The sequence below is a fragment of the Molothrus aeneus genome, chromosome 32 (genome assembly GCF_037042795.1).
Source record: "Molothrus aeneus isolate 106 chromosome 32, BPBGC_Maene_1.0, whole genome shotgun sequence".
NCBI classification, from domain to species: Eukaryota; Metazoa; Chordata; class Aves; order Passeriformes; family Icteridae; genus Molothrus; species Molothrus aeneus.
Window position 1 is genome coordinate 1,455,374 of NC_089677.1, and position 25,320 is coordinate 1,480,693.

Genomic DNA, 25,320 nt, shown 5'->3' on the forward strand with positions numbered 1-25,320 from the left:
TTTTATTCTCTACTTCCCATCAGCAAGCAACATCCAAGGGAAGCAGGGTTCCAGTGTGGCTCTGGAAGGCAAACATAGTAAATAATCAATGCTCCCCCTTCCTCCTCCTTTTCTTAGGTTTTGTCTGAATCAATGTCACATGGTCTGGAGTATCCCTTTGTTCAGTTTGGGTCACTGGCCTGGCTGTGTCCCCTAGTGGGACCTTGCACACCCCCAGCCCATGGCTGGGGGAATGTTGGATGCTATGCCAGCCCTGCCCAGCAGCATCAACCAAGTCACCTTTAATTGTATTATTTGTCTTCATTCCTAGCCAATTTTCCTTTCTGCTTGCTTTAAGAAACAATGCCTTCTGGATTTCTTAATGGCTGGCTTCATCTGTGTCATGGTTTGACGCTGGTGCAATGCCAGTGCCCCCATGAAAATATATGCTCCGTGGTGTCTGCTGTGAGATGTGATCAGGAATAGAGCAAAGCAGGTTTCAGCTTAGGCATAAAGAAGAAAAACTTTATTAACCTACAACTATATGTAAAAAGAAACACACACAGAACTCAGAATGAAAACCTTCCAAAAACATTCCTCCTCCCCCCACCAAATTTCCAATACCTCTCAGATCATCAACTCTCAGTCCATCACCACCCCTTAGATAATCCTCAGTTCATCAAGGAGAGAGGAGTCCCTCTTGTGCCATAGGCTTCCCCTGGAAACACAGTTGAAACCTCTTGTGTTTCCATGTCACACATGGCACTGCCCGGAGATCATTTGCCATCGTGACATCTTCCTTCCATGCCCAGTGCTCTCACCACTGCGCATGGACCAGAGCTGCTTCTAGGGTTCCCCTTTTAAGGATGCTTTGCCCAGTTCCAAAAAAAGCACAGTCTCTCACTTTTGGGACACCAGTCCCACCCCCAAATTCACCCCCTGGGGCCAAGGGGTCTCAAGAACAGAGATCTTCTCCTTCCCTGAAGATGGAGGGCACCATCACCCTCCTCACCCGTTGTCTCTGTTCACGCACTCCTTCACATAACATCACTGCACTCTCTTGGCTCCAAGCCATTGCCTCCCCCTAAATGCAGTCTCTGTGTCACAGGAAAAATGGTTCTGTCCTTGGCTATACAAGAAAAGTCCAGCCAAAGGCTACTCCATCATCCCTCCCACCTAAGATTCTTCTCAACTTCTCTTGTGGCCCATTTCCTCTTATCTCATCTTTATCTCTCTTCTCATTCAACTCCAGGAGGATCCTTATTTGTAAGGTTTCCATCATCCAAGAAAAGGGTTAAAAATCTGAGGCTCTGTCTGTCCAGACCCTTCCATCCTGCGGGGGGCCTTCGCCTCCCCTCTCTGCCCAAAGCCCGGCCTACCTCACCCGGCCGCATGGCCTCCTCTCCCCCGCCCAGCCCAGCCCGCAGCCGGGCAGGGGAGCTCTGACCTCTTTCACCAAGAGAACCCAAGAGAGCTTCCCCCTGGGAGTTCTCTGCTTTTAACCCCCTGTGTTCTCAGAGGCGTATCCATGTCCTCAGTGGCCACATCAGGTCCCAATATTCAAATCTGAGCACCTATTGGTTTGACCACAACATCTCAAAAAAACTCAATTCCTTTTCAAACCAGGACAATCTGTTTGAAGATTCCAGGTGTTTTCGTGCTAGAGAAACAAATGCACTCACTCTTTAATATGCAGCAGGGATTCTTAGCACACTGTGATGTTTCAGCTCTGGTTGCCACCTCTTGACTTCCCTGAGGAAAGTTACCACTTCTCCACATGAATCTTGCCCTCCTCTCTAAGCACATTTTACATCCCTCTTCATTTGAAGAACCCCTTTTTGACAGGAAAGGAGTTTGGAAGGCAGGCACAGTGCAGATGCTAAGCCTGGTTATGAGTCTCCCACCTGGGAGAGGTGGCGTTGAAGTTGGTGCCCACAATGTTGCAGTTTCAAACTAACGGCCTGATTAACTGAGAATTGCTTCCCTAAGTGTGATTTTCCTTGAATTCTTTTTTAATCAGTGCTGTGCTTCAAGGTGAGTTTTCTTCTTAGACTGAAAGATATTTCTGTAATTTAGAACGGCCTTCCCAGTTACTGTTAATTACCTTGTCATACAAGGAAGATGATTAATTGCATTACTTGATTTGGGAATTCATTGTTCAAAATGGCCTTCAGAAGCTGCTATGCTTAGAGCTTATAAGAATGATGAAATTACAGGTTTGCCCTATGGTTTGGCATTTTCAGTACACAATTGAGATAAAGACAGCAGCTGGGGGGGGAAAGAGAGTATGTCAGAGAAGCATCGTGTGAGATTTCCTAGCTAGAAATATATCAGGTTAAGAACAAGGCCTCCTTTTAATTGAATTCCTTACTCACTGGGTGTGTTTCCAGTTGATAAGGTTTCTGACCTAGTGTGATGTTCCTTCTCAAAGAAAATACTATTTTTTAACTATGTGTAAATATCAGTCTAATGTAAAATATTTCCTTACTTCTTCAAATTAATTGATGTTTCAATATTTCATTTTCTAAGTGCTTCTTTGAAATAAGGATTATGATCCAAGCTTGCTTTCCTTATCAAAGACTATTGAGTTTCTCCCATATTTCTCACAGGACACGTGACACAGAACTTGTCCCAAAGAGGGAGGATACTGAGAAATGAGACTTTTTTGGGAAGTGGGATGCAAAAGTAGTGATACAGTGAGGGCAAATCAGCCCTTTTGTAAAGCAAGAATAAGAGAATGTTAATCTGGTCCAGTAGCATTTACTATTTATTTACAGCTGATCAATAGAAGTCATTGAAGTAAAAGATGTCCATGCTGATAAGAGCTCTGGAGAAAAGCAGACATTTATATAAGCAATGAAATAATTTATTGCTATGATAATTGCATGAAGATTTTTCAGGAATCAATTTTTCTTTCATAACATTTTTAGCCAGGTTAGGGGAATATAGAAGAATTTTATATCTAAGACAAACTTAGTATGTATGCAGAAGTTTGTTTGACTTGAGATTACACTTAGGATCTACAGTAGTTCCAGCAGCTGAGGCACTGACTCCTCAGGAGCCCTTGGAAAAGCCTCTTTTGCCAGTGTTACAGTTCCTGAAAAAGGACAGTAATCCTATATGGTGATTACATGATAGAAATTTTACAAAACCATGCTGTAGTCTGTGCCTACCTTTTTAACTGATGTTGAAGCCCAGATATTAAAATATGAGGATTCTTGGATAAATAGTTTACCCAATATAAGGATTTGTTTGAAGAGGAAAAAAAAACAGGACAATGAGAAAAGAGAGTGACATATAACCTTTGCTGAAGTGCCACAAACCAGAGCAATATGTTTAGTAGAAGACAGTTGATTACCAAGGAAGCTGAGGAATGGACTGCTGACTTTGATTTTTAGTAAAATAATAATTCAGAAAAAAATTCAAAAACAGAAAGGGGTTTTCAGATCTGATAATTTCTATTTAGCAGTTTTGCTGGAGGGAATAAATAATGATTTAAGCAGCTGAAAGAAGTAGAAGATGAGAAGGAATAGAATCAGGTTATCTGGCTACCATTCCCTTACTTGGACAACTCTGTTTCCCATTATGCTGTCATTCAGTTTCTGTCTCATTTATATGAGCTAGAAATTAAATATTTCTATAGTTTGCTTCTTAAAATAATAGCTGTCTTTCCCCCAGAGTTGTTCAGAGATGTCTCTGTGAGTTGTCATTCCAAGTAAAATAAGGAAGTCAGTTCTCAATCTTTTCTCCATATCAGGCCTCTTTATGTGGGAAATTCTGGTTTGTTACCTGTAACTGAAATGGGTTAATTTTAAGTGTAAAAAGCCTCTCTGCTCTTCACAGACTCCATTAGATTCAGTTCAGTTATATTGAAGGTCTAAGGATTCCACCATTCAATATATTTTGGATGTAGTTTACTGTGCCAAGACGCAAAATGGATTGTCTGGGCTATGTGACTCCATCCATACTGATAAGTATATCACAAAGTGGGCATCAAAGGCCTTATGGTTGGTGAAAAGAAAATGATTGCAGAATGAGCATCTGTGGCAGCTGCCCAAAGGATGAGATTTTTATTAGACAAGAAGTATTGCTACCATAGGCATAACAGTTTGGGAACAGACCTTGAAAATGCCTTGAGATACCAGCATTAAAATAACATTCTGCTCATAAAATTTGCAAGTATGTTGGTCCTCCCTGCCTTGGAGGCTGTAATTCCAGCTTTTTTGTTGTTGTTTTGGGTTTTTTTTAATATGTTTTATGATCAGCTTTCTGTGTCTCCTATTTAAGGGAAATAGCTAAAACTATCTGTGTTATATGGTTATAAAATTGCTGCTTACCAAATGTAACTAATTTCATGTTGCTAAAATACCCTAAAGAATGGGTCATTAGGAGAATGTGAGAAACTGTTCCCTTTATGAGAAAGGGCTTTTTCATGTCAACTTTTATGAGGTAATGCATGTAATGTAGTATTATTGCAGAGGAAAAGCAGTTGTTCAGCTAAAATTTCCAGAAACAAAGCATCTGATTTTTAAAATACTTCTTGTTATTTAAAACTCTATATTCTTATTTTGCATCTTTGCCTAACTTTGAGCTGTTTTTCACTATCTGAATGTGGAGATTAGGTGTGATCCTTCAAAGATACCTACACTTGTTATCAGCAAGGATAGTTTAAAGTGATCTTGGTATCCCTGTATCCTTTCATCACAATCTCTCATTAAGTTGAGGTGTGTATTTAATTATACAGAGGCTTAATTAAAATTTCAGTTCTTTGGGTCAGAGACTTCGTAAGTGCATCTCAAAGATGCAGTGGCTAGCATCTGGTTCCTGTCAGAAAGTTGTATTCTACCTGTGACCACCATATCTCAGTTTTACCAGTCCAGAAGCCATCACTGCACATGACTTGAGAGTTGACCATTACTAAATTGGGTGCAGGAGAATTCCTAAGCCATGCTCTCTTCTGTACATAAACTTAATGAAAATCTTTTAAACATCAAGTGACTTTGTATTCTCATAGGTGAAGTTCTGTTTTCCTACCCTGATTGTTTTCCACATGGCTTTTTAAATCAGTGTTTCCAGTATAAGCATTAGGTCTACAAACTTGATGTACAGTCCTCAAATCTGTTGTGTCCCTCCTTTATGACTGTGAGTGCTCTGAGCATCAGCATCCTTTCTGTAAACTAGAAATTGTGCTGCCCCTCCACTTTTCTTTCTTTTTTTTTCATTTGTTTGGACTCCAAAATATCTGTGAGAAGGAACAGACTGCATGACTGCAGTATTGCTTGCTGGCAAATAGCTTTGCTGGGTTGAATGCTGTACTTTTATCCTTACTTACCAAATATTTGGATTTGAGTGGTTCTCTTGGTCTCTAAGGAAAGTGGGAAATGCATGGCACTTTTCACTTTCAGAAGAACCATTTCAGAAAGTTCTGGCAAACTGTTCTCTGTGTGTTGCTGTAGTTGTGCACCTATTAATGGGAAATGTTTCAGATGGAGGCCACTTTTAGGGATGGGGCTGTTTGTAGCCAAAATGTGGTGTTGATTGTAGTATCTGGAACACCTTGGATTATGTTCTATGTGAGGGATGTAAACCTACCCACTGAGATAAATATTAGACAACTGTGGCTCCCTTCTGCAGCTGATGCTTCTGGTACATTCCATTGTGCTCAGCTGCACTGGGCTCAGTGAGGAGAGGCATATTTGATGCTTGATCCATGGGAGGCCAAGAATCTGAATTTCTGTGGAATTCTGTACAAGCCTTTGGATGCAGTTCCTCTTGCACCCACCTCTGTGCACAGCATAAAATTTGCAGACACCCCAAGCTAGGCATAAAATAAGCAGTTTTAACATCTTGTAAAACAGAGGGTGTGAAACAAAGCTTGGGGCCATGTGATGTCACCACCAGCAGCAGAGCTTTGTTTTACCTGGTTTTTCAGTTCCAAAAATTGCACGCTTAAAAAAAGAAGAAAAGGATAAATTGTTGAAAGCCACTTTTCTGTTGCTCTGCATGCTTTATCTGCTTCTGCTTGGCAACCTCCACACCTGCTGTTCTGACTACTAAAAATTGTTCTTTCTTTTGTCCTGCAGGTATTTCTGCTTAAGAGGAGAGGACAAAGGATTCACTAGCATTTTCCTTGGTTTCTGTGCTTTCTTACTTTCAAATTTAGGCTTTTGTTAACAATCCAGTGTTCTTGGGGTTGAAAATTCAGGGGTTTTAATTAGAATAGCTGTGAGCTAGGACGGTTGCAGTCAGATGGTAGTACAGCCATGTACTGCCCTTAAAACCAGCTTAAGTTATTTATGTATGCAGCAGTGAAAAATGGCATTTCTCCTGCAGTGTGAGGCTGGTTGTTCAGTCAGAATGAGGCAAAAGAACAGGTGAAAAGGAAGTTTCTCCCACCTTCTATTGTGCATTTTTTTTCTTTCCTACAGTCCTTGGTTAAGGCTCCCACACAGTTTCCTTTTTCCTGCTTTAGGAACAACCTTCATTTGTGATGTTACTGAGAAACATTTCAGTATGTGAAACATTTGCAGATGTTTTAAGAGGAGAGGCAAATTCTTTTGAACTTGCTGATGCTTGTGGGTCCCTTTCATCTTGATTCTCTGATTTCTCAGTTTACTCCAGTGGATGTTTTTCATCATTTTCTTTAACAACAGGGTTAGGAAGCTTTGACCAAAATGTTTGCAGGAATTCAGAGTTATTGTCTTCTTAAAGGACTAGTATCAGGCTTTAAAAAAAAAAAAAGACCTGCCTTTTGAACATTGAGGTGTTATCCTTAGGAAAGTTGGAATAATGCTGTCAAAATACTTGTAGTTCAGATCCAACTAGTTCAGATAAGCTACATTTTGTGTTGGTATGATTAAATGATCCTCATTAGGGGGAAAAAAGGTGGGGGTTTTTGCATTTTGAAATGTTTAATTGTAAAGGAATGGAGTAATAATTTGTATTTGTAAAAGGAAACATTCTTTTGAAAGCTGATGGAAAGAGAAAAAAGTCTTTATGAGAATTTTGATTTCCTTTGTATTTGCTATGAACAAATTAATGCTTTTCTGAGTTGACTTCAATTTTTGTTTAACTTGCTGCTCCTATTTTTTCACTTTTGAACAAAATAACATTTGAAAATGTCTACAGACCCAGAGTGACAGAAGGTTAGAAACCCATCTGATTAAATACAGATGTTGATAATTAATGTTGAAGAATGTGAGAATTGAATTAAAATTTAGATGTCCCAGACTTTGCACTGGAAGGTTTATTTTTCAGAAGAGGCCATTTTGGAAGGAAAATGTGTCAAAATATGTTCCCAGAGAGACTTAGGTAGTTTTTGCTTTCTGTGTATATACAGCTGAGAGCATATTGGGGAAACCAAAAATGTGCTCACATTTTTCACTAGATAAACTGCTGATATATTACTTTTTTCTCAAATGGATATTAAAAATACACAAGCCAGGTTTACTGCCATTTTTACATGTATACACATGCACAAGTTTTAGAGCTATACTCTAAAGCAGAATGAGGGATTAGATGTCGGAGTTTTATAAAACCTGGCTGTTACAAAACCTCTAATCTTACTATAAAAACTCATTTTATTTCTTAGTAATATCCTTAGAATTACTTGGACAAACTGTTTCACATAAACTAGTAGAAATTGTATTATTAATTTAAAACATGGTAATATTTTAAATTAAAGCACATTTGCTTTGGTTCTGTACTGAAAGTAACTCAAAAAGCCCAAGCAGAAGTTTCGCTAGAGAAGAGCCTTGTATTTCTTTAAAAACTGAAACTTGATTAACAGTAGAGATTAGAGATTTGTAATCATTAAAAAATTTATCCTATCCCTTTCTTAAACTCTCTTAGAATATTATTACACAACTGTGTATACTTCCTTATCATTCCTTCCTCATGATAATTTCAGGGTGAAAATTCAGCTTTCTCAGATTGCTTTGTTTCATGCGTAGTTTGATTGTCTCACCCTGGGAGATTTACAAATTCATTAGCAAAGCACTCAGTTGAGCTCCCAAGATTGTAGATCAGCTGACTCTGTAGTCCAGGTGTACATCTGAAATGAGTTATTTCACTAAAAATAAGGGTTCTGCATGACTACAGCAAACCTTTATCAGCTGCCTATGCTCAGGCTAATAAAATACATGCAAATGAGAAAATCCAAATATTTTATTTCTCAGTGGCTTCAGAGCATTAGGGAAGGTTGCAGCTCTTGGCTACAGAATGAATCTTGCTTAATGACAAGTGAGAAAATTGCCACTAACTTGTAGCTGAAGTTAGTTATCAGTAAATCATCACAACTGCAGCTGTTATTTTTACAAAGCTGACTGTCTCCAAAAAGTAATTTAGGTATTTTTCCCCAAAATGAGGTCTAATGTATACAGTGTAAGACCAGTTGTAGAACAGACAACAGTCTAAGATTTTCTGACCTTTATCAGAAATAAATCTAGGAAATTAAATATTTATTCTACCACATGCAAGTATGTAATGAATCACTTATTTGCACTACAGCCACATTATGGTATTAGCTTTAATATCTTTACATCTGCTATAGAGACAGTTTAGAATTTGGCTGTGAATAGAGAGTTTGTGCTCTGTTGTGGAACTTTCTCATCACTTAAATTTTGTGATTATAAGGTCTGAATGCACCACTGACTCTCTAAAATTAATAATCTTGTAATAAAGGGACCTTTTAACTTCTGTATCAGACTCTACTGTGGGGAACTCCTAAAACCCCATTCAAACTTGGATGTTTATGATGTGGCTGTGGGGCAGTTCCCAATGACCAACTAAATGTGTTAGTGAAAAGGGGAAAAAGAAAGGTAAAAGGAGAGGAATTAATGGCTTTGACAGATGACACTTGTGGCACGTGTAGGTTTCTTGGCTCCATCCTGTTAATAACAGCTTGAAGTTCACAAGTTGGCCTTCAGGCTGTACTTCAGAGCTTTATTTTTTAGGATTCATGAATGTTGTCTCTTCATAACTGTTTGGAGAACAGCTGTGGGAAATAATAAACATGGGAGGGTGGAATAAAACACAGCAGTCTATATTTTCAATTTAAAATTCATAAAATAAAGAGAAAGAATTTTGTGGCCTAGGTAGAGTAATATACATTTGCTCACCTTTAGCAGTACTAAAGCTCTGACTGCAAAGGCTTTATCTGCAGCTGGGTAGAGACTCACATGTGCTTAACTTCCAGCATATGTGTAGTGAGATGTTTTTAGGGAAGAGGCACTGAGTAATGTTAGTGCTGCATCACAATCCAGAAGGCTTTCTACCAGCAGCTCCTTTTCATAGGTTGTTTCCAGTAAGGCAACTGTCAATTGAAACCTAGTATCTGTTTGTCATAAACATTTTGTTGAGGTTGCTGCAGTGTGAAACCACATGTTTTCTTAATAATCAGAAATCTTTCATGCCACTTATATTGCATCCTTTGTAATAAGCCTGTAATTTCATTGCAATGGCATTTATGAGCACATACTGGATGCATTTTTAAGCCCTCTTTAATGTAAGAAGTGAACAGAGCCAGCCTAGGAGTTAGGTTTGGATCACAGCCTTTTCTTTTCCTTCTAATTTTAAACAGCTTTCTCAACCACTGTCAGGCTCTGGTCGTGTTACTCATCCCCTTACTGCTGCCACAGTGCACCAGCATTGTCTCTCATGTAGTCCTGATGCATTTTTACCCATGTGGTTTTGTCTGAGTGCAGATGTGCCTCTTTTCATTTCAGAGGGATTTACCTGTGTGCCCTTGCAGTAACTGAGAATTAGCAGAAGCTCCATGGCTCTCTGCACTTTGGTAATGTTGTGTTTTTATTTCTCCTGGAAGAACTGGCAGCTCTTGAGATGTTTGTTAGGACTTTCAGGGCACTAAGAAAATACAAAACCACTGAATACAAAATGATGCTGAAGTTACTTGCACAACCTTGCTATAAAGGATGGTGCAGATCAAAGAGGGGGCATAGAAGGTATAACAAGGATGTTTTTAAAAGAAAGATTGCAAGAGGTGTAAGCTGTTAGCCTAAGAAAAGGCTGAGTGAAGATATGATAGCATTTCTTGTATGTATTAACTAAAAGATTGATGCAAAGAGGTGAAACCAGTGTGTCTGTAGGTAAATAATTTTCCAGCTCCACAAGAGATAGGGCTTAAAGCAAAGCAAAGGGGCTGCAAATTTGGTATAGGGAAACCTTTCTAGGGTAGAGAAACTCTCTAGGGAATTGACTGAGAAGGTTAGAAAACCACTGGTGGTGGGAATCCTGTGAACTTCTGCTAAGAATGGTTTAGATGGTCTTAATCCTATGGCAGGAAAAAGGAATTAAATGATCTCCTGAATTGCCCTATTTTCTGTTCTAGGCAGAGAGAAAGCTTGTGAGGCAGTGCTGATGTGTTTAATAAATTCTCTTGCTCTAGCTCCTTTTGTTCTTACTAATAACCAAAAAAATGCAAAATGTGCATTGTTTTTCAGACATCTCTTCTAAACATAACTTTCCTTCAAAGTCAGGGGAAAATAATTCCTTGATCAGAATCTTCCCTCATGAAATGGTTGTTTCTCTTGGCAGCTTTTCTTTGCAGTGATTCACTGATTCCCTTCAAGAAAAGACAGCTAGATAAAACTATGAGGATAACCAAAGCAGTGTAGGTAGGAACAGAGTGAGAGCTAAAATGTCACAGAAGAGTAAAATCTGGCAGAATGAGCTCATGCATTTCTATAGTCCCCTTGATCATAACATTACAGTACCTTTCCTTTGGGTGGTGCTGTCTTTGGATCGTGCATGGCTGCATTTTCTGCGAGGGAAAACAAGATTCTCGACAGAATCTTTATTCATGAGAAGATAGCAAAAATCATGAGTGAGGACCATTTCTTCTGTTCCAGATTAGATCTGTGTCATGCTTTAACCCCCACCTGCAACTAACTGCCATGCAGCTGCTTGCATAATAATAATAGTAAAAAATAGTGAGAAAGGGGAACAAGGATAAGATGTGGACAAACAGTGAAAAAATCTCTAAAAATGTGATTCTTCAGACATTTCTTTAGTCTGCTTTCTGGGGCAGCTGCGGAGATACTTGTGATTGCCAGCAGAAGGGAGGAGGTGGTGTGAGGGCATGAATCTTAAAGGAGTAGGAAAAAGATGGGCATCATCCTTACTTCCACAGTGACCACAAATAAGCTTGGAATGGTGCATTAAAAATGAAAACTGATGCATTAGACCACCCTTCTAATTGCTGATTTGCTGATCCAAAAGGAAAACATAATCACACAGCCTCCAGACCCTCAAATTCTACTCAAAAAACAAAAAAAAGAGACTACAACTAAATCTTCCTTTCCTCCATCCTTCAGATGTAATGCTCTTGCTTTAAAATGCCATCAGTCTTGAATTAATAACAATAATAAATAATAATTTTTTTATCTAGACCACTGCTAATTACCATGTTTGTGCCCTCCCTATTCTGTGGCCTGACATCAGGAAATACTGTGTATGACTTAAGCTCTTCCTTATAGCACATCACCTGTTGTCCTGCACATCTCTTCCAGTGGCTGAGTGGATCTCTAATACCTCAGAGATGTCATTCAGCAGATGTGGTACTGCTGAAATACGATGGCTTTAGCCGGACAGCAGCATGTAAGAAATTCAAAATAGTCAAGGAATTAATAGTTACTTGTATTTCTGTCCTCCAAAAGTGGTCTTGTTCTGTGTAGTGATCACTGAAGCGATAAAATTATTGCTTATTAAGTTATAAAATTGGAGCATTTCACTACCACCACAAAAATATACCTAGATGTATGTATTCACTGACACAGATTCTGTCACTCTGCTGGCTCTTGATAGGCATCTCTATCTAGTCCCCCACTCTGATCCTCCCAGCCGATACTCTATAAAATACAACCATTGCATGAGTTGGATTAAAATGCCAATTTCATTGTTGCCCATTCTGTTGGATATAATTGAATAAATTTTCCCTCCCTGAAAAGCTTTTAGATTTATACCTGCAGTGCTGTTTAAAAAATTAGCAGTGAGGCTGTACTCACTTACTAACAGGATTGTAGTTTCCAAGAAATGCATCTAATTTCCAGACTGAGTTATTGTTCCACAACTGATAAGAAGCCTGTTTTCATCATTCTTACTGCCTGCTCAAGTTGCATGATATTTTACAGGTGTCTTCTACATTATAACTATCTTTAAGCTACTTTAGTCAAGAGCCCTGAGAGAAATAATATTAACTTTGCCAAAATCACATAGTGATCATGTTACTTATATTTATCTCCCTAATTAATTGTTAATTGGAATGCATTTTAGCCATGCCGTTAATTTTGTCTGGATCGACATCACACTCACAAGCTTTTGGTTACCTAAATTATCTCATTTACTTCTAAAAATCTTTTTACATTTCTACAGGTCCTCTGAAACTTGCAATTGTTTTCAAACAAACTGAAAAAATTATATATGTGTCCCCCAGCCAGCTCTGCTGAAATAACTAGGTACAAATTACATAGAAATGCAAATATCAAATTGCAAACCTTAGTATCAACTCATTAATGTCACCCTGAATTATTCTTGATATGGAAATATTTAATAGGCTCAGCTATACCAAACATCTTTGTCATCCCAGACACACAACAGGAGTGCTTATTGATCTCTTTTTAATTAACTGTTAAGAAGGCCAAGATTTCCCTTATTAATGGATCACTACCAGCATTCCTGCAGCTTTGGTTTACTCAGGAAAATATCAAATTTCTTTTATTCCTATCAATACTGGCAATAGTTTGTTCTTTGTAGCTGTTTTTCATGATTAAACGCCTACATTCTCAACCTCTGGCTTGTATTCATTATTATTCTATTTTTAAAAACAATTCCAACTTTAAGTCTGCTTAGTTTTCTAATTAATATGATATTCCCTCTGGAAAAGAAGGGAGGCATTTTTTAGTATTCATGAGAAATACTCTTACTTAACATTCCTAGTTTATTGCACTTTTATTTTCTTTTTACAGTGTTAAAGCTTCAAATTGTTTTCCTCTGGAGGAACTGGCTTATTTTAAAGCTAGAAATACAGTGGTTTGGGTGTTAATCATGCTTGCAGCAAACAGTGTAAACTGGTGTGATTTCTTGTACAGAAGTGTAGATATATTATACATAAAATATATAGTTATACACAGATAATGGTAGTAATATTTAGTAAATAGTGATATTTATATATAGTTTTTACTTAATAATCAGATCTTCTTGAGGTATAAATTGTGTTGTTTTATTTTTCTGTATTATCTACTATGTATAATTTGGTCCCTGAGTAAAGACAACCCTATGAATGGGTTTCTCTGTATTTCAGGTAGAATTGATTTAAACTGTTTTCCTTAATAAGCCTTTGATATGTACTGCTGGGTTTTTGATTCTGTTTATTGTATGTAGATGTTTAGATTGGGTAGGGTTTATTTGGTTGGTAGAGTCATGGGTGTTAATTAATTAGGCGGTTTCTGTTAGATGTTGTTTCTAATTTTTGAAATGTTTTTTACTTAATGTTTTTAAGGTGGTTTTTAATAGTCTAATGTACTTCTTTATTTTGTTTGTAGTTGGTGTGTGATAGGGGATATAGTATACTTATTTAATGTCATGTTCCCTAGCCCAGGTGTTGATAAGGTTGTTTTTTAAATGAGTTCTGTTGTTTGATTTAATCTTTTTAGGGGTATTATGTTTCTAAAGGACTTGTGTTTCAAGGCCTACAATGGTGTTTCTGCCCAATTTTGAACTGAAACCACCACAAGAAGTTACGCCGATTTTTAGATTCGTGATCCATATGCTAAGATAGCTCTTGGTGAATCTGCTTGTGCCACACACAGCATTTTGTGTTAGTGAGGAATCTTTTGCCTCTCAACACTTCGTAGGTAGCACAATGTTTCCCCTCTGGTGCCCACATCTGTTACTCAGAATTCAGTTGCTCGTGGTGTGTTAATTTTCACCCCCTCCCCCTTTTGTTACGTGCAGGTGCAATTGTTTTGAGATTTTCATTTGATTCAGTAGGTTGGAGCAGACACCAACTAGTAAACCATGTAGTATTTATAGGATACAGCATATTCACATACAGCTTATTTTATAGGCATTTGGCAAAATGTGTCTCTTGAGGTGTTGGGAGCAGTGTAGTTTTTACAGAAATTGCAATTCCCTTTCTTTTTTCCCCAATCTGCTCCAGTGTAAACACCTGAGAACAATTTTAGCAGCACAGGAGTTGGATTCCCTACACCAGGTTGCTGCAGCACCCCCTGGGCCATCCTGTCTGTGGCCCCAGTGCACACAGGGTTCATGCACAAAGGCAGAATTGACCTCTGCTGTTGTGCCCTGATGCCAGTGTGAGTCCAGGATGCTGGAAACCTCTGAGACCCAGAGTTAGTTGGATTTATCAGTGATGGCAATGACAGGTGCCACCAGTCCTCTTGGTGGTGACACCCGGGACAGTCCCTGCTGCAGCTGCTGTTGTTGAATCAAGGTGAAGAGAGGAGGAGTTTGGACTCACCCTGTCTGGGAAACACCAAGGAGGGCTGCCAGTCAGATCAAACTGCATCACTTCTCACTCCCCGTCCTAGGAAAACAATAAATAATAATCCCAGGAAAGGCTCTGATGCTAATGAAAAGACATTTTTTGAAATGTTTCCAACCATCTCAGTTGCTGACCCACTTTCTGAGCGACTGCACCCTCTAATGGGGTAAAACAGATTGACTTTCGAAGCAGTCAGCTTATTTTTCTATTGTTTATTCCTTTCTGGCCCTTACACATATAGCAACAACAACAGCATGTTCTTGTGACAGTAAAACAGAGTTCTGCTGGATGTAAATTACAGGGGACATATGAATATTCAGTAAAAACTTCATATGATTCATCTCTACTCTGGGTTAATGAAAAGTATGTAAACAGCTGTATATCTCCATGGTGAAATGAGAAAGGAATTTTAATCATAGAAAGGAGAATTTATTTCCCTTTAAAAAAGTGAAAAAAAATTCCAGAAAAAGATTGATTTTTTTTTTCCCTACTGTGCGAAGCCATGTCATTTCACCAAAGCTTTGTGGTGAAGTGAACATTTGAACAATGAAAGGAGATGAAACAGACATTTAATCATGATGTTGCATCTTCTCCAACAGATAATTCTCTAATGGACCAATGAAAGCCAACGATGACAAGTTGTGGTCAACAGTCCTTGAATGTGCTGATGGTTCTGCTTTCATTACTCTTGTCAGCAGGTAACTTATAATTTATCTTTTACCGATGTGTGCCACAGCAAAAAAATAATTGCAATTTAATACAGGGTTTCTACAAAATAAACAAGACTAAATAATTGTTAATTGTCTAATAAATCAGTCATAGAATCATAGAATGGTTAGGGCTGGAAGGGACCCTCAGTATCATCTAGGTCCAACATAAATGAAGCCTCTTGGTATTTAAGAACTGGAAACTGGAATTTGAAATGGAATTGAAAATTCACTGTAAGAACAAAGCAGACTGAAAAGTTGAAATAGTAGCTTTATTTCTTTGGATATGCTACTTTTTCAGCTCACCTAAAAGAAAAGAATAATTTCTAAACCACCATAAAACACATCCATTTTGCTAAATAACCATCCACTGGAAGCAGAGCAAGTCAGGTTCCAGGTGTGTGTTTTCCTGTGTGCACACCAGAGAATGTGAAGTACCTGAAGGATTGAACTTGGAATCTGTGTAATTTTCCTGAATCTGAAGAATTGACTGGACCAGAGATGTTTCTCCTGATGCTTGGTAGTTCTGCTCTAGATGTTTGCAATTAGCACACAGGTTTGTGTAGAAATGTACTGTTAGACTGAGAATTAGTGGAGTGCTCTGATTATTGTTTGTATTTGTTCATCAGAAGTCATTCATGGCATTAGGGTATTTTTGTAATTGTGAGTGAATATTTAAAATAAAATTTTCAAAGGTTGTCAGTCCAAATAGATTTGCCCTTACATGTTTTTAGTTCAGTATCTTTTGTCCTCCACTCTTGAGGCAGTATTTTATACAAAAAGATGTTTTTCAATCACTGCTTCTTATTCTCTTGTAGTACATCCCCAACCACCAGAGTTAAAATTTTACCAGGCACCATGTTTCCTAAACTATCCTTGTGCTCCAGTCAAAATTGTTACTACTGAGTCTGTGTCTTTAACATTCATAAAATATTAATACTCATATCCTCACCAGTCAGTTCAGGCATGTGTTTTGTTGCCCACAGTCTCCTTGCTCGTTTGCAGTGTTCAAGTTGATTCTTGCTAATGATAGTTTATTATTTAGCTCTGACACAGCCTGTTTTGCTAACAATGTTAGAATATTATCAATTAGAGCACTCCTCTGCTCATCTTAAATCATTGTTTTCCTTTAGAGCCCTTCCCCTGGAATCCCCATGTATGGAACTTCCTAAGTGTGGAACTGTCCTCCTCCTCCGATGGACTGGGATCAGGCACAGGGCCTGGAGCTGCTTCTTTGTCTTCCTCTAGCCTAAAGAAATTTCAAAATTCTACCTCCCTGGTGTAGCAATGAACTTGGTTATCGAGAAGTCTTCAATGAAGTGATCCAACAGGGATCAAACATCACAAAACTGTTCCAGCTGCTCCAGGCTCTTCTGTCAATTTTTAATACATATGAAAATGTACACCTTTGCCACTCTTTATAGGGGACTTCTGCTAGAGCTGTCCTGAGATCCCACTCCTCCCACCCATTTCCTCAAGTTGATACAAATTCCTGTGTTGGAGTTGAGTGGGACACTGTGATTGCACTGTGCAATGCACTATGCAAATACCTGTATTCAGCCGCTGGTGTATTCCCTCAAACCCTTGTTCCCTCAAACCCAGACTTGTTTTTTTTCCCCTCTCTTAGAAGTACTGCCTGTGAAGTGCAATGTTTTTATTTGAAACCAATTACACACAGCTTTTACTTCTTACATAATTTGTCTATTATCCTTGATAACTATTGGCTTTGTAATTGTGTTTCTTATAATTTTGTTGCTTCTTGGATTATTGGTGTTTTATTTTCTCATGTCCTATATTAGCATGTAGTGTCCAGGCCTAATTTGAAATCATCACAAGTCTTTTGTGACAGCCAAACTGCTCCTGCCTTGTGGAATTTTGCCACTGTGATCTGCAGGAAGGGGTTTAGGTCATTGGTAACTCACAACACATTTTACAGGGGGAAATTTATTATTATTTTTCAGCCAGCCAGTGTAATTTTTTTTGTCCAAGACAGATCAGTTTCCATAAAGGAAAACTACTGGTTTTATGCAGTGAATGATAGGGGGTGTGGGGGAGAAAGAATACTACTCTCACTGGAGTATAAACCTCATTTTTAACCTGAGCTGAAATGAAAATCTAATGGCAAGATTCCCTTTGAGTGCCATAGATTTACAGACTTCCATCTGTAAGATATTGCTTCACTTCCAGGTCTTTGGTATACTAAGATTAACAATCTCAGTAATCAGTTTCTGGGTTGAGAACACTGAAACTTGAGTTACTGTATTTCAGTGCCAGCAAGATCACAGTGATGTTTCAGGGGTGATGAACACTCACTGGTTTTACTGGGCACACAAGGAATGCATAATAAGGGGAGGAGCACCATGAAGTCATGCTGGAAGGATGACTTTCTGACCACTAACTCTTAGATTGGCTTTGCAAATCTAAACTTTTTCATTTAAAGGATGGAAACACATTTATAAAATCAGTACTGACAGCAAGACTTATATTAACAAGCAAAAATCATCAGATTATTTGCACATTACAGATTTTTTCTTTGAAGTAGGAAATGAACATCCACACAGCAAGTTAACATGTGTTAAATATATACATATGAATATTTCTATGGTTCCATATGGAAAGCTGATAAACACCAGCCATCGAAAGACTCTTGGGGCTTTAAAAATTTAGATCTGAATTAAAAATATACATTAGGCAGATCTCTAGCTGTGACTAGATAGAGAAGTAACAGTTTGACATTTGCTGGCTGCGTATTTTTTAAGGTAAAGTAGGTAAGTCTTGTGATGATGAAGCATGACAGACTATCCTCTTGAAATCAGTTGGAAGAGAGAGAGAAGCATCTGTGGCAACTGTTTTCAAAAATAGCCTGAGAATTTGCACTCACAACTCCAGACACAGCCGCATCTTTGCAACAGACAATTTAAGGCCTTTATATGTACAATGCCTTTATCTGAAGTATTTCTATAGAAATAAGGTCCTTTAAACCTGAGGATTTAAGTGAAGTTATTTTCAGAAAAAAAAACCAAACAAACAAAAAACTTGGAAGAAAATAAATCCCACTTTGTTTATTGTCTCTCTTTCTTTATTGTATCCACAGAGAAGAATAGACAGCAACTGAAATTACACAAATTATAATAAATTGAGGAAGTGTTTTCTCTGTGTGCTAGGTCTGGCTGGGGTGGGGTCAAGGCTGTGTTTTAGGCTGGTGACCAAAGCAGTGCTGGTATCACAGAGCTGTGGCCAGTGACAGGCTGGCGCTGCTGACCTAGACTGACCAAGGTGGTTTCTATTCCATGGGATGGATGCTCAACAATGAAATTGGGGTGGGAGTTTACTGAAAAATTGCTCAGAGACTGGCTGGACATCAGTCTGCTGGTAGTAAGTGATTGCTTTGTTTTTTGTTGTTGATAGCGTTGTGGGGTTTTCTCTTATTTGTTATACAGTATTTATCTCAACCCATGAATTTTCTCTTTGCTTCCTGATTCCCTGGCCCATCCCACTGGGAGGGGGAAGTGAGCAAGCCACTGTGTGGTGCTCAGCTGCCCAGCAGGGGTAACCCACCCCACACTGACTGCCCAGCTCAGAATGGCATTCAGTCATCACATCATGCCTTTATTTAATCACTGACACATTTTGCTATTTTAAGGATTTGCTTAGGACTGTTTCTTTGCAGACATCCCTCCTCTTAGGACCTGATGTTGTCTTATTTCTCTCTTCCTTCTATAATCATACTTTCCTCGGTTTTCATTCTCAGAGAAGTTTGGGGATTCTTGTCTTTTTAAAATGTGCAAAGGAGCCATGTAGGGATCAGGGGACACTTCCAGATGTGCAGTTAAACCAAACTCTTGGCAGTGACGAGCAGGTTGAACCCCTGAGTGGTAGGGACGAGACCAGAGGCCATGGGCACAAACTGACCCAGAGGCTCCCTCCAAATGTCAAGAAATGCTTTTTCTCTGTGAGGGAGACTGAGCAATGCCACAAGTTGCTTGTGGAGGATGTGGAGTCTCTATCCTTGGCAATACTCAAAAGCCATTTGGACATGGTTCTGTGTACCAGGTGGCCCTGCCTGAGCAGTGGATTTGCATGAGATGACCTCCAGAGGTCCCTTCCAGCTGCAAACATTGAGGTTTTTCACAACATTATCCTGGCACACTTTTATTTCTGCTATGTTAATTAAGGAGGGGTGTGCAGCAAAGTACTTGTTCAAACAAACTCATTCCCATGCAATTACATGCTGTGTGGATTTTGTGACAGAATTTGAACATGCAGATTTGTTACAAGAGTTTCAGAGGTATTGAAAACCTAAGTCTAAAGAAAGTTTCTTTACTGATGATAGCATCCTCACATTTGGAACACATATTTTTTTCCGAGGTAGAGCAAGAACAGGTAGATAATTAGTTTTCTCAATATCTGTATTCGTTTAGAAATTACTTTCTTCCAGCACTTTCAGTTCCTGGCTGAATTAATCTCCAAAAATGATTTCATCTTTCATGCAAGTAATGATGCCAGGTATATGTGTGCATACATAAATCTTTGGAGTGGGCTTTCTTGACTCAGACTGCAGTACAAGATTACCTTGTCATCAGCCTAGTACTCTGGTTTTTGTTCTAGGCTCCCCCTCTCTACACATAAATAAAGTGATCTCCACTGTCACAATCCCTAAAATTTGTCTTAAAATTAATATATTTTATAAAATTGACAAACAAAAGCATTAGGAATAGGCTATATTTTTTTTTAGGCAAAGTAGAAAAAAATGAGGATCAGACAGGCAAGGTGCACAGATGCAATTTCAGATCAAGAGGGGCTCTGTGCAGAGGGGTAGTGCCATTCAGCTAAATCCATGCAAATCATTATGTGTAACCTCTTGTACTGGTGAACTGATAGAAAACTCATGCACCAAATTACAAGAGTTAATTCAGTCAGTCCAAAGTGAATAGATCATTTATTAATTGGTGTAACATTATGAACTGCAGCTGCCCACATCATTGCTGAGCCTCAGTTCTCCAAAGAACAAACATTTCACTGCTGAGAGGATTCAGACTCAGCTTCCACGTTTCACATTCCTTAGAGCTTAAGTCCTTTGGGATGTCTGCATACATGTACTCTTAAATGATCTTGTAAGGCCTACCATAACACAAACTGTGAATGTGGAAACAAACATTGACTCCTAAAAGTGTGGCATTCACATTCTCTGAAAAAATTCCTTTGCCCAGGATTTTTCTCCTGGGAAGATGAGACACCTCTGAGAAAAGGAAAGCAATTCTTATCTCATTTGCTTCTCCTGTGTTGTGCTCATGTGGAATGTGCTTGGGGATTGTTTACCCACAGGTGATTTTTTCATTGGATTCTGGTGTGAGTTGTTTTGACACATTGGCTAATCAGGGCCAAGCTGTGTTGAGACTCTGGAAAGAATCACTAGTTTTCATTATTATCTTTTTAGCATTGGGTAAGTATCCATTCTGTATTCTTTAGTATAGTATAGTATTCTTTAATATAATATAGTATCATAAAGTAATAAATTAGCCTTCTGAGAACATAGATTCAGATTTATCATCCCTGCCTTTGTTGGGGCATTCTCTGCAAATACAATATAAAAGTCTTTCAGGAAGCTGCATATGTTTGCTTACAACCATTTTGGAAGGGATTTCTACCCTGTCCCTCTGCACAACTGAAAAACTCAGAAACTCAGGGAAACCAAGATGAGAAAAGGGTATCAGTGGACAGCTTCTTTTTTTACCCCAGTAAAAGTGATGGTGAAATCAGTGTGATACAGGACTGCAAAAAAGAAAAATATTCTCAGAGCTGTAATAAACACTTTACATGAGAACTTGTTAAAGAAGAAATGTAAGAACTCCCAGGAACACCTGGATTTTATTAGTTCTGTCTGTTTGCAAATTCAAAGTTGCTCATATTTGTTATACTGTTTGTAATGACTGTTTCTGATAGACTTTTCCTTATCAAAGACTGACCTTTAGAGAAGAAGAAAAGAAATCAGCAACAGTAAACCAAGTGCCATCAAACTTTCATTGCAGTTTCTACACAGATGTTTTGTTTTTATTAAGTCGTCCCAGGAGTATCAAGCATGAACATTGTTGTGCATTATGGATATCACTATAACTAGAACAGTAGTATGAAAAAATTTCCCTAAATACTTTTGTGCCTCTTAACATAGAGGGTATTACTCCCTTCCCTTAAAACAAACAATGATAATCAAACATAGAAACAACAAAACTCAAAATACAACAGAAGTCTGAACATGGTTACCTTTAAGTACTAAATGTTAAAACATTGAAAGTTCTGTATTACTGATGTTTTTCAGAAATCAAGCAACAGTTGTTTAGCCTTGAAAAATGAGAGTTGATAAGATGGAGATAACAGAAGTGACTGACAAAGCCAATGTTGTTTTTGTTTTCCAGTGTTGTCCGCACATTTTCGGGTCTGCGAGCCGTACACGGACTACAAAGGTCGCTACCACTTTGGTTTTCACTGCCCCCGTCTTTCTGACAATAAATCTTACATCTTTTGCTGTCACCATAACAACACAGTGTTTAAATATTGCTGCAATGAGACAGAATTTCAGACTGTTATGCAGATGAACTTAACAGGGAATGCAGATGGATATATGCATAAGTAAGTAAATGAGTTCTAAAGTACTCCTCACCAAACTGTTCCTGGTCTAATAACAGAGTCTGAGGTGCACTTAATGATGGAAGCAATTAGAATAATTGCATATACAGAAAACCATTACTGAAAGGTTTTTTGTTGTTGCAGAGCTCCTAAAAGAAAGAATATTTCAGCTTTGCTTTCTTTGCTTTGACATGGGCTATAAACATTGCAAGGAGAGTAAAAGTTCCATATAAATGTGACAAATAAAAAGTTACATATAAAAGTTTGAAAAGTCTTTTCCCTGACCCTAATTTGATCCAAACTATGTTTAAATGTGCATCGGTAAAAATAAACCCCAAAGCTGTTTATAGGTGAGAGGGGAAGTGAGCTGACATTTTCCATATCAACCCAAATGCCCTTTTTGGAATCCCTGATGTTTTTGAATCTTGATCTCTTGTAACAAATCACTAGCCTTGGGGAATGGAATGTATTTGCTTTTAGACCAACATTGTGTGGTCTCCTTGCCTGTTACCTGGGGTACTTCCATGTTCTGCTGTCCCCCAGAATGAATGTCTGTAAGTTTTTTATTTATAAAGAAGTAGGAAGTAGCAAATAGATCTTTGTTACTGAATATCTATTTACAGGAACAAAATCTTCCCTTGTGGTCAGTTTGCTATTTAGTATTGACATTCTGGCTGCACTGATCAGCTGTGATTTCCCTTGGTGTAACCCCAAAGATCGAATTCTGATCAATCTGCTTTCTCTGCCATTTTATTCTGGTATTCAGCCTCTGCAGGACAAGGAAGGAGCAGATTAAAGACAGGTGGAATCCCAGTGTATGGATTGTTGTTCACAAGAGGATTTTGGTGTTTTCTGTGGTGCCAGTCAATTGATCTGTTGTATTCACCCCAATGGGTGCAGGTGGAGGGCTGTTAGGAGATGATGGTGCTGGAATATGGATGCTGGCTGGTCTAATTCATTGTGTGCAGCTGTGCTCAGCTTGAGGAGTCAGCAAAGCATTGCCTTCCTTAACACCCACTTCTCACACAGAGCTGCCCAGAGAAATTTCAGTCTTGCATAGACATAAAGTTGCATTCTCTAAATTTACTGGTTGTTAATGTTTCAATCACCTGCAAAGACAGACAAAAATAGACTCTACCCATATAAGATATCTTTAAATCAATGTGGATCTATACTGTTGTATTACTTTATGTGCAGTTACATCCTTCAGGTGAAATTTTCTTGCCTTGGCTTTGTAGTGGATCTGGGATCATGAGAGCAGATCACACAGAACGCTGGGAAGATACTGTAAGACCAAGCCTTTTAAAGACCATCCACTTTCTCCACCTTTTGTGCAGCCCAGACAATCCAGCAGCTTTCGCCTGGAGCTCCCCAAATCTGGCAACATAAATAGTTCCAGGCAACCAGGTGGGGTTTATAGCCCCAGTGCTCATACACAGTGTGTGCTCTACATATGCTAAAAAACCAGGGTGTGCTGCCCCTCTGTGTACTGGGGTGGCCCTGCTCCCTCAGCAGCCCTGGATATCAGAGAGGTCTCACGAGACTCTCAGAACAGAAGGGCTCTGCAGGCAGTCACAGACAGAGCTAGAATCTGCTGCACACTTAGAGTGGTAAAATGAGCCTCAAGAATGGGCTCGTGAGGCTGTTGCCCCTATGCTTTTCCAGGTCTTTGTCCTGCACACAGCAAATTTGTTTTATTCCTGCTGTGTTGTTCTGTAAACCTTGCATCAGCACTGCCGACCACCCTATCTCGCAGAGGTCGGGATGTTACCATCAAAGGCAGTTCTGACAAGCACTAAGCCAATGCTTCAGGCTTTTCCCAGTGTCTCAGCAGCTCCTCTGTGTAGTCATGGCCAGAGCTTACTCAGGGAAGGCTCTTTTGCCCTTCCTTTCACCAGCAACCTGGAATGTAGAGGGCAACCAGCCTTTCCAAGGCAGAGGAACAGGTCCAGGCTGATTGCAAAAGATTCCCTGGGACGCAGAGCATTTCTTTGCCTCCAGCGTTGTTTGCCTGCTCACATCTGCGCATGTGCACACACTCCTGGAAAAATAAATCCAGGGGTCTTCACATCACAGGGCTGTTGTGTATGCAAGCAGTTTGGAAAAAAAAATACTTTGGTATTCTGTGAACTACAGCATTTATTTTGATAAAAATATTTAGAGCAAAAGCATTATATTAGTTTTCATATAGAACTATTTTTTAAAAGTCAACTTGTTCAATTGTGATGGAGAAAGAGGTACCCATGTAGTTTTTGTTGCTAAGACTTGTAGTTGAGAACCACCTGCAGACTATTTACCATCCAGTCCAGGACTTCCTAGGGGCATCAGCTGTGTGTGAACTTTTGCAAAGGTATGTGACATCCTACTGGATACAGTAAAAAGCCTCTGGAGCTGTAGTGTAGGTAAGTGCAGGAATGGAATTGGTGTTGCCTTGTTCCTCAAACATCACTTCTGATTAGTCTCTCAGGAGAAGGAAAATGAAGAAATGCTGCTTCCTATGTAAAACTCCATCCATGGAGTAAGACAGACAGGAGAGATCTCCACACCCTGAGCTCAGTGATTTTGGTAGAAAGCTCCCTGGTATTTTTAGAAGGAACAGAAAGAAGAAAACCATATGTGCCTACATTAAAAACATTGCAAAAAGCTTCTTAAGTAATACTCTGACTTTATCTATTGTACACAATAATTTGGATTCTAATGCTTCCAGGCTTCAGTTTACAGTGACAAAGTCAGCTCTTTGTTTAGATCTAATTTCACACACCACTGAAAAAAAATCTAATGAAACCTATTGGACTGTGGCAAGGGAGAATAATTTAAGATATGGGAAAGGCAATGAACTTTAAAAAAACGGAATATAGTTTTCAGGGAAGAGTGATTCAACATTATTGCTTGGTTTATTTCAATATTATTATTTGGTTTATTTTCCCCCTTAGCCATTCTTGTGATCACCAAAACAAATTTCTTGTTTTATAATACAGTTGAGGGAAAAAGTTAATGAAGTGACTTGAGACTTCTTTGATGTGGCACAGCTCAAAAGGCACATTTGTCTTCACCAGTCCCACAATGCAACTATAGCCACATGTATTTACATTTTTCCATTACTGTAACACGATATTTATATGTTTTTTATAAAAGGAAAATACGGGAGTATTGATCTTTGCAATCATGCAAATTAATCGGTCTATAATATTTTTGAATAATTGATTTAGTATTAAATATAGAATTACTAAACTTATTTAGTATTAAATATAGTGAATAACTCATTTAGTATTAAATATAGAAATAAAATTTATGTCTAACAGACAGGAAAAGCTCTTTAATCCAAAGTATTTTCCCTTAAAACCATCTAAGAAATTGTTCAGCTATTCTTAAAAATAGTATTCACTAGAACCTAGTTTGTCTAGTTTTCATAGTCAGGTTTTTTGTTGTGCATATTTTGGTAGATTATCAGTTGTACCACTATGATAGGGGTCCTTAATCTGCTACTGC

At 38.6% G+C, this 25,320-nt stretch overlaps 1 protein-coding gene across 3 annotated transcripts in view; it reads left to right on the plus strand.

Moving 5' to 3' along the window:
• The window catches only part of SHISAL1 (shisa like 1), an 82,737-nt gene that overhangs the window by 20,360 nt on the left and 37,057 nt on the right, over nt 1–25,320 (plus strand). For all 3 annotated transcript variants that reach the window (XR_010785212.1, XM_066568430.1, XM_066568429.1), the window contains exons 2-3: nt 15,100–15,198; nt 21,621–21,834. Coding sequence is in view for 2 of the 3 variants with exons in the window: in XM_066568430.1 (XP_066424527.1) it covers nt 15,132–15,198; nt 21,621–21,834 (281 nt within the window). In the remaining variant the exon portion in view is untranslated. The remainder of the gene's footprint in view (nt 1–15,099; nt 15,199–21,620; nt 21,835–25,320) is intronic.